The 9,609-nt window shown below is 47.7% G+C and overlaps 1 protein-coding gene across 1 annotated transcript; it reads left to right on the top strand.

The window, feature by feature from the left end:
• Positions 1 to 849: 849 nt before the first annotated feature.
• Positions 850 to 9,208, top strand: Sdr9c7 (short chain dehydrogenase/reductase family 9C member 7). The gene is made up of 4 exons (XM_090327439.1): positions 850 to 1,165; positions 3,576 to 3,834; positions 4,285 to 4,448; positions 8,038 to 9,208. The coding sequence occupies exons 1-4, from the start codon at positions 865 to 867 to the stop codon at positions 8,253 to 8,255; spliced, it is 942 nt and encodes a 313-aa protein (XP_090183565.1). The 5' UTR covers positions 850 to 864; the 3' UTR covers positions 8,256 to 9,208.
• The last annotated feature ends 401 nt before the right edge of the window (positions 9,209 to 9,609 follow it).

Genomic DNA, 9,609 nt, shown 5'->3' with positions numbered 1-9,609 from the left:
ATCTCCAAAGAGCTGATAATCTGAGCTGTCTTTCTCTAGAGCCATGGACGGCACAGTCTCATTTTTTTGTTTGTTTGTTTTTGTATTAGTGGATTCATCTGCATTTCCCCCTCGTAAATAGAAATCACTTTGGGGCCGGGAGTTTGGCCTAGTGGTAGAGTGCTTGCCTAGCATGCACAAAGACCCAAGTTCAATTCCTCGGTACCACATACATAGAAAAAAGCTGGAAGTGGTGCTGAGGCTCAAGTGGTAGAGCTCTAGCCTTGAGAAAGTCCAAGAATAGTGTTCAGGCCCAGGACTGGCAAAAAAAAAAAAAAAAAAAAAGTTCAGGATTAGGCATGGTGGCATATGACTGTACTATAATTCTATTTGAGGCTAGCCCAGGCAAAAACATAAAACCATATCCAAAAAAGATAGAAATCACTTTAAATGCCTACACTAATGACAAGGGATGGGGGTTTTTGTTTGGTTGGTGTTTCGTTTTTCCCTCCAAGGCCGTGTGGTCTGACTCCTCTTCTCATTCATCCTGTCTTACCACATGAGTGAATGACCACCTTGCATCCACATTGCCATGAGCTTTCCCAGTCTGGATCCCTTCACCTATCAGGGAAAAGGGAGAGAAAGAGGCAGTCCCCAGGACTGTCAGAGGTGACAAGGCTTCAGGTTGGACTTGAATTTCTAGTATCTGGGCTAATCGGTGCGGTGATGCATCCACCTATAAAATTATAGAGTGGCTCACCCAAGGCCTCACATCTGTTGCAAGGACTAGAAGCACACCTTGCTCGTGGGTTCCAGCACGCTGTCAGCAGCCTCCTAAGAAGCAGCCTCTCAGGCTCTCTTGAACCATCAGCTCCCCACTGATCAATGGCGGCACTCACAGACTTCTCTTTTATGTATCGTTGGTTCAAGAACTGTAATTTGGTTCCCAATCTGTCAGAGAAGTATGTCTTCATCACTGGCTGTGACTCGGGCTTTGGGAACCTGCTGGCTAGACAGTTGGTTGATCGGGGCATGCGAGTGCTGGCTGCTTGCTTAACTGAGGAGGGGGCTCAGAAACTTCAGCAGGATACTTCCTACCAGCTACAGACCATCATCCTGGACGTCACCAAGTCCGAGAGCATCAAGGCAGCGGCCCAGTGGGTGAGGGAACAAGTGGGCCAACAAGGTGGGGCGAACCGAATTCTTTGGCATTATTCATTTATACTCTCTGTCTCGTCTTCTCTCTCCCTTTCTCTCCCTCCCTCCCTCCCTCTCTCCCTCCCTCCTTCCTCCTCCTCCTCCTCCCCCTCCTCCTCCTCCTCCTTCTTCTTCTTCTTCTTCTTCTTCTTCTTCTTCTTCTTCTTCTTCTTCTTCTTCTTCCTCTCTCTCTCTCTCTCTCTCTCTCTCTCTCTCTCTCTCTCTCTCTCTCTCTTTCTCTCTCTATCTCTCTGGATGTGACAACACCAGGGGCACAGATGTCCAGATGAGGTGGCAGAGAGATGTAGGGAATGGGCTGGAAGGCTGGGTTAGTGGGGTTGGAAACTGCTGCCATGGCTTGGCATTTTCACATGCGGAGGCAATGACCAGAGGAAGGCATCTCTCCCAGACAATCAGAGGGACAGAACAGAAGTCCCAGAACAGAAGTCCCAGTAGGAGTTGAAGTTGGGCAGATCTGTTCTGGATGTCTAAACCTTTGGAGTTGGAAATGTCTCTCAGAGACTTAAGTCCTACTATCAAAGTGGGTGTGGTGGCTTGAACCCGTAAGCCTTGCTACTCAGGATGCTGAAATCAGTAGGATCACAGTTTGAAGCCAGCTGGGACGAAAAGTTCATGAGGCTCCATCTCAGCCATAAAAAAGCCACGTGTAGAGATGCATCCCTGTATTCTAGCCATATAGAAAGCTGGAAGATCCTATGCTAGCCTGGACATAAGTGTGATATTCTTTAAAAAAAAAAAAGAATAAAGCAGAAAGAATTGGGAATGTGGCTCAAGTGGTAGAGAGCCCACGTTGTAAACCGAGGCCCTGAGTTTAAACACCGGTGTTTTTTTAAATTACTATCATCAACACTAACAAAGTGCAACTGCATTTTTTGTGTTGGTTGTAGGGCTCGAACTCAGGGCCTGGGCTCTGGGCTCTGAGCCTCTTTGCTCAAAGCTAAGAACCACAGCACCACTTCCAGCTTTTTCTGAGTAGTTCATTAGACATGAGTCTCAGGGACTTTCCTGCCTACACTGGCTTTGAGCCTAATCCTCAGTTCTCAGCCTCCTGATCAACTAGGATTTTAGGCATGAGCAGTGCAAATACATTTCTTATGGGGATCATGTTAGGAACAGGGGCGTGAGACCAAGAGGCCGGATGAAAGAGTAGGGAAAGGGAGAGGCAGATCTCTTCCTTATGTCAACCTGGATGCTGGTATCTCCATCCAAGTGACTGCTCCCATTAGGAGCTAAAATCTGAAGGTTGTGGTTCAAAGCCAGCCTGGAAAGTCCATGGGATTCTTATTTCCAATGAACCACCAGAAAACCAGAAGTGGAGCTGTGGCTCAAAGTGTTAGAGTGCTAGCCTTGAGCAAAAGAGCTCAGAGACAGTACTCAGGCCCTGAGTTCAAGCCCCATGATTAACAACAACAAAAAAAAAATGGGGGACTGGGAATGTGGCCTAGTGGTAGAGCGCTTGCCTAGCATGCAAGAAGCCATGGGTTTGATTCCTTGGTACCACATACACAGAAAAGCTAGAAGTGGTACTGTGGCTCAAGTGGTAAAGTGCTAGCCCTGAGAAAGCTTAAGGAGAGTGTCCAGGCCCTGAGTTCAAGCCCCAGGACTGGCAAAAAAAGGGGGCAGTTGGGGAACCTATGGGCTGGGCCAGACCAAGACTGTGTGAGGACCAGAAGACCTGTAGCATACAAGGTGTGGGCAAATGATAGGAAGAAGCAGGATAGGTCTGCTGCAGAAGCAGCAGCCTGTGGAGAAATCTTCACTTTAAAGGATAAGGCCTAGCCTTATCCTGCCTGCACAGGAGAAAAGACAGTCCTGGGGTCCAGAAAGAGCCAAACAGCAGCTCTTTGCCTTCTTCTTCCTTAGCATTTATCCTTTTCCAATATGTAATGCATTAAACCTATTTTTAAAAATGTATTCTCTATGTTCTCTGCTGGAATGAAACTTCCACCTAGGAAACTCAATACATAGTTGTTGAACTAATTAAGGAATAATGCAGTGAATGTGAGCTCTTCCTCTTTCCATCATGCTTTCCCAGCCTACTCCCCGGACTTTTTTTTTTTTTTTTTTTTTTGCCAGTCCTGGGCTTGAGCTCAGGGCCTGAGCACTGTCCTTGGACTTTCTCAAGACTAGAGCTCTACCACTTGAGCCACAGCACCACTTCCAGCTTTTTCTATGTATGTGGTACCGAGGAATTGAACCTGGGTCTTCATGCGAGCAAGGCAAGCACTCTACCACTAGGTGAAACTTCCAGCCTGCTTTGGACCATTCTTGCTGGCCCTAAGCTACTAGGTAATAATCCCTTGTGTTTTTCTAGAAATGCTGCTGATTCCTGTGTGATTCTTATTCATTCTCTCTCTCTCTCTCGCTCTCACCCCCAGGCCTCTGGGCCCTAGTGAATAATGCTGGTGTGGGCCTGCCCAGCGGTCCCAATGAATGGCTGACCAAGGAAGACTTTGTGAAGGTGATCAATGTGAACCTGGTGGGCCTCATTGACGTCACCCTTCACATGCTGCCTCTCATCAGGAAAGCCCGGGGCAGAGTGGTCAATATGTCCAGCTCTGGTGGTCGTGTAGCTCTCATTGGTGGTGGCTACTGCGTCTCCAAGTTTGGTGTTGAGGCCTTCTCTGACAGCATCAGGTGAGCTGTCCCCGAAGACCAAGAGCTGAAGGCAGGACGAGAGAAGGTGGGATGGATGGGCCCTCTCTTGAGCGGGCGCAGATTGAAGGAGACCGTCTTATTTCCTCTCTCTCCCCCAGGAATAAGAGAAACCTGTTCCCCAAACAGACACTGTGGTCTGGGGCAGAGGTGCTAGGTGTGGAAGGAGCTGAGTGGGAAGGAAGCTGTGGGAGGCAAGGCCTGGACTAGATTCACATTGATCGTGTCTTTGCTGAATCTGCCTAATTCAGATCACACAAATTCCTGGGCCTGCCTGGGCAAAGAGATTGAGGCCCAAAGGCAGCCTTGTTTGCCAGAAACTCCTGAGGAAAGATACCGTCAAGTTCCTGGAGAGTCAGGGCCCTCCCAAGGTGACTCTCCCAAGTGACTATCATGTTGATGCCTGGATTGAGTGCACCTCTAATTTCCCAGGCGTGAGCTCCATTTCTTTGGGGTGAAGGTGAGCATCATTGAGCCAGGGAACTATCGGACATCCATCCTGGGCAAGGACAGCATGGAGTCACACATGCGGAAGCTCTGGGATCGGCTGCCTCAGGAGACCCGTGACAGCTATGGAGAGGACTATTTCCGTGCCTGTGAGTCCCTCCGTGGGAGCAGGGGCCGGCAGAGGGCCAGGGCTCAGGAAGCTGAGACCTGAGCATCACACTTGAAAGCCAGTCAGGCAGACAAACCCAAGAGATATGTATTTCCAACTAACCACCCAAAGGCTGCAAGTGGAGCTGTGGCTCAGACGGTAGAGCACCAGCCTTGAGCATACAAGCTAAGGGACAGCTTAGACAGGCCCCAAGTTCAAAACCAGTATCGGCTTAAAACAAAGGCAAGGAGGTCTTGGATTCACCAGCTGGCTTTCAGCTTCCAGCCGACCAGGCAAAGGCTCCTAAGGTTTCAGTGTGTGAGGCCAAACAGCAGTGAGTAGTGCAGGGGTGAGGTTTGAGACTAGAGACCAAAGAAGCACAATAGCTATTGGGGCGATGAGAGTCTGTAGAGAATCTGCTTATGCTAGGCACCTGCTCCCAAACAGGTGAAAAGACACACCGATGGGAGTATAGAGAAGTGGCTGCTGGAGCCACAATGCCTGGGTTCAAGTCTTGACTCAGCCACTTGTTTGCTGGCTTCTCTACACTTCCGTTTTCTCATCTATTAATGGAGCTAATAATGTGCCTGCTTTACAGGATACTGTGAGGATTCATGTGTAAGGCTGTTAGACTGCATGCTTGTTGGAGAACAAGGAAAGTAAACACACAGGAGGGTCCCTTGGCAGCTTGCTTCCTCTCTCTCCTGTGAAAGTTAGAGCTTTGGCCATTCAACTATTTATTGAACTACTTAGACTGTGTCACACAGTTTGGGGATGACTGGAGTCCCTTGTCCTATGGGGAATGTGAGAGGACATGGCCAGAGGGGCAGAGAGGAAGTTGGACCCATCCTCAGGAGAGAGGACACACCGAGGACCAAAAGGCCTCACATTTGGGCTGGGATGTAGCTCAGTGGCAAAGCGCTTGCCTAGCAAGTGCAACGTCCTGGGTTCGATCCCCAGTGCCAAAAAAGAAAAAGACAAAAAAATAGTTTAAAAAAAACAAAACCCAACAAAAGGCCTCACATTCCTTTGAAGCATCTAACCTCCAAGCTAAGCCAGTGGGCTTGAGGAAGAAAGGATGAGTCCATAAGACTTGTTAGCTTTTGTTTTGTTTTGTATTATATTGTATTGTCAGTCATGAGGCTCAAACTGAGAGTCCTTGAGCTTTTTGCTCAAGCCTAGCACTCTCCCACTTTGAGCCATACCTCCACTCCTGATTTTGTTTTTTGTTTCTGGTGGGGGTTTTTTGGAGGGTTTTGTTTTTTAAAATTGGAGTCTCATGAATTTTCCTTCATGGGCTGGATTCAAACTGAGATCCTCAGATATCAGCCTCCTGAGTAGCTAGGATTACAGGTGTGAGCCACTAGCTTACAGGTGTCAGCTTCACTAGGTAAAGCCACCTAGCTTCACTAGGTCTTTTTATTTTTTCCAGTCCTGGGGCTTGAACTCAGGGCCTGAGCACTATCCTTGAGCTTTCTCAAGGCCAGAGCTCTGCCACTTGAGCCACACCACCACTTCCAGCTTTTTCTGCATATGTGGTACCAAGCAATTGAACCTGGGTCTTCATGCATGCTAGGCAAGCACTCTACCACTAGGCCAAACTTCCAGTCCCTCACTAGGTCTTTTTGAGTCATAGTTTCTCAGGCCTGAGGAACCTCTAAAAGCCCCTCTGTGGTGGTAGAAACTGGCTCTGGTACATTTAGCCACGGTAATCTTAGCGAGCACCTTCCTTCCATCTGCCTATCTAGCAGGAAATATGGAACTCACACTGTGCTTGTCTAGGAGTTTCCTTTCCTCCAGAGCAAAGCAGCTGTGCCCCTAGGCAGCCCTTGCTCCCTCTAGGCCTCAGTAGCCTAGTCCTGAATTTCCCTAACCCAGTTTTCTTTATCTGTCTTCCTTGGCTGTATAAACATGTTCAAGAAGCAAGTTTCAGTCATGGCTAAGTTCAGCTCTAGGCTTTGCACAAGTACAGCTTGTCTAGTAGCTTTGGGCAAGTTATTCAACCTTTCAGTTTTCTCATTTGCAATGAGTTATGAGAGGTGCCAAGAAATCCTTTTTTGGGGGGAGGGGGGGTGAAGTTGGCTGTTATCAATTCCAGTTTCTCCAAAAGATAGACTGATAGCGAGTTGGGCACAGGTAGCTTGATAGACTATATCAGACTTTGCTAGAAAACCACACAGACATCTAGGCACGAAGAACAAAGAAAAGGTTTATTGCCAGCAAAGAGACCAGCAAGACCCCTTCTCACAAGAGAGAAAAGTCCCAGCTATTGTTTTAAGTGACCTATATAACCTAGGGGGCTAGAGGGGCTAGGAGGCAGAGACCTAGGTGTGGTTGTGTGAACCAGGGGCTTCATCATGGTGGGCTAGGATTTATGGCTGCTGCTCAAGTGGCTGGTAAGGTGTCTTGCAGCTTCCCAGGCCTGAAAGTCACTCTTAAGGAGATCTTGCTGCCTTATATGGTCGTAGCTGCCCAAAGGAGTGCCATCTCAAGGGAAAGGAGGGTAGAGGCTGATTATTTACTGTCTTTACTAAATAGTCCTAGTGTTGCCTAGGAAAGGAGCATGCTAAGCTATGAGAGGGGAGGCTAATGGGCCAACATAGCTCATGCCTATAATTTTACCTACTCAAGAGGCTGAGATCTGAGAATCAAGGTCCGAAGCCTGCTCAGGGGAAAAAAAAGTCTGTGAAACTCCTATCTCCAATTAACCACTAAATAGCCAGAAATAGAACTGAGACTCAAGTGGTAGAGTACTAGCTTTGAGTTCAGCGCATGCGCGCATAAGCACACACACACACACACACACACACACACACACACACACACACACACACACACACACGGTATTTTGTAGTGCCTCTTTTGTCTTTGGATTCTTCCACCCACAATCTGAGAAGATCCCCTCGGTCTTCCCGTTCCTGAGGAATACCAGAGCCCTCAGCACCCTGAGCCAGACAGTGCTAGCAGAGAACTTACTCTGGGTTAAGGTCAAAGGCATCTTAGGATAGTATCACCTATAGACATGGCTGGCTTTCAGCAAGTATGACTATTTTGAGGACCCCAAAGTGTAGCTTGGTGTTTCTGCTCCATTGATTAGTCTTTCCTAAAAGCAACTGGGGATTCTTCAGCATCTGGGGGTATAAACATGAGTTCCTCTGGCCGGTCTTCCCCAATACCCTACAAGTGTCTTGACTCTGAGGAGATCAGTTCACTGCCCGCCTTGCCCATGCCAGACAGGACAGCTTCTGCTCTTAGACTCGATCTTTTTTCAGGGAAGTCTGCCTTTCAGGCTGCCACTGAGATCTGAGTCTCCCCAACTTGTCCCAGATTCCCAGGGTGAGTCCTGGTGAGGGGTTGTATGGCCTTTGAGTCCTGGCCAGCTTGTACCACCAGCATATTCTATTCTCGAGGGTCTCTACCTGGGAGCACACTGTAAGCAGAAGACCCCTCACCTGTTGAACCCTGGTGTGTTTACATCTGTGATGTCCTTATGATCAAGAACTAGATGGAAAGGGGAAAATTCAAAAGAACCCATCTTTTGTGAAGATTAACAAGCTCTCATTTCTCTTTCCAACTGCGCCCTGAAACAGACACTGACAACTTAAAAACCTTTGGACGTCAGTCTGAACCAAGAATCAGCGATGTCACCAATAGCATGGAACACGCTATTGTTTCCCGGAGTCCCCGCATCCGCTACAACCCTGGCCTGGACGTCAAACTCCTCTACCTCCCTCTAGCTAAACTGCCCACTGTTGTGACGGATTTCTTCCTCACACGATATCTACCAAGGCCAGCAGACAGCGTCTGAACCTGGGAAGCTCAAGCGGTGATCAGCAGAGTGCAGCATGGGGGTGGGAGGAAGGATTGTGGGGGTCACAAGAGGTAGAGTTCGACATCCCAGGGATACTGATGGTAAAGGACACTCTCTTTGGCTGATACCCACTGGATAAATGCTTCCTCCACCCACTGGGGCACCAAAAAACCTGAGATGGCCTTTACAGTTTTAAGGACCTATGGCATTGCCCCCAATTGTCACCAGGGCACAATGTCTAAGTTTTTTCTAAACCTAGAAAAATCAAGGAGGGCCACATGTCTCCCATCTGTAATCTTAGCTACTCAGGAGGCTGAGATCTGAGGACCAGGGTTCAAAGCCAGCAGAAAAGTCCCTGTGAGGTTCTTATCTCCAATTAACCATTTTAAAAAGGAAGCAGAACTATGGCTCAAAGTGGTAGAACACTAGCCTTGGACAAAAATGCTCAGAGACAGTGCTAGGTACTAAGTTCAAGCCTTGCAACCAAATAAATAAATAAAAAGAAAAATTAAGGAGGGGAAAACTGGCTCTGCTGAATCACAAGTTATCACACTCTCTGGGAAACTCTGGGAAGGTCTAATCCATGAGAGAACCTCACGCCTTTCTACAGGCCTGTCAGACACACTAAGTCTATGCACATAAGTACTATGAAGCACATACTAGGGCCACCAGAAGTAAGAGCATATCTGGCAAATTTAAACTCCTTTCTCTTTATATTTTTTTCTTTTTTCCAGTCCTGGGGCTTGAACTCAGGGCCTGGGCACTGTCCTTGGACACTTTCTGCTCAAGGATAGTGTTCTACTACTTGAGCCACAGTGCCACTGCTGGCTTTTTTCTGTGTATGTGGTACCAAGGAATTGAACCCAGGACTTCGTGCATGCTAGGCAAGCACTCTACCACTAGGCTACCTTCCTGGCCCCTCTCTTTTTCTATTGTAGGTGATTGGGATCCCCATGAAATAATATTTACTTATTTAATAGCCATTGATTAGTAATTCAAATATTTATTGGGTGATCACTACCTACCAGAGACAATGAAGATATATATGATAAAACGATCATCTTGGTTTTTCAGTTGTTTGTTTTGTATGGTTTTGTTTTAGCATAATGTGTAGCCACAGAGATAAGATATTGGTAGAAGGCAGAGAAATCAGCAAAGACATATTTAAATAGAGCTGGGGTACATCTTGCAGTAGTTCCCAAGTTGGCTGTGCAACACAGGCACCCAATTAACTCAAAGTATCCATGGGCCCCAGTGGTAGAAAAGCAGAGATTCAAGTAGTCTGAGACAGGGCTCAGAACTGGGTATTGTGATACACCGGGGCAGCTGGGAGTCACTGATAGTTCCATGG

This window comes from Megascapheus bottae, chromosome 2, assembly GCF_031878675.1.
Source record: "Megascapheus bottae isolate mThoBot1 chromosome 2, mThoBot2.hap1, whole genome shotgun sequence".
NCBI classification, from domain to species: domain Eukaryota; kingdom Metazoa; phylum Chordata; class Mammalia; order Rodentia; family Geomyidae; genus Megascapheus; species Megascapheus bottae.
The sequence above is the reverse complement of the archived record's forward strand: the minus strand, read 5'-3'. Positions and strand labels throughout refer to the sequence as shown.

Coding starts and splice junctions, on each gene's coding strand:
- Sdr9c7 (XM_090327439.1), top strand. CDS start 865: ATGGCGGCACTCACAGACTTCTCTTTTATGTATCGTTGGTTCAAGAAC. Junction 1,166..3,575: donor GGAACAAGTGGGCCAACAAG/GTGGGGCGAACC, acceptor TCTCACCCCCAG/GCCTCTGGGCCCTAGTGAAT. Junction 3,835..4,284: donor GCCTTCTCTGACAGCATCAG/GTGAGCTGTCCC, acceptor CTAATTTCCCAG/GCGTGAGCTCCATTTCTTTG.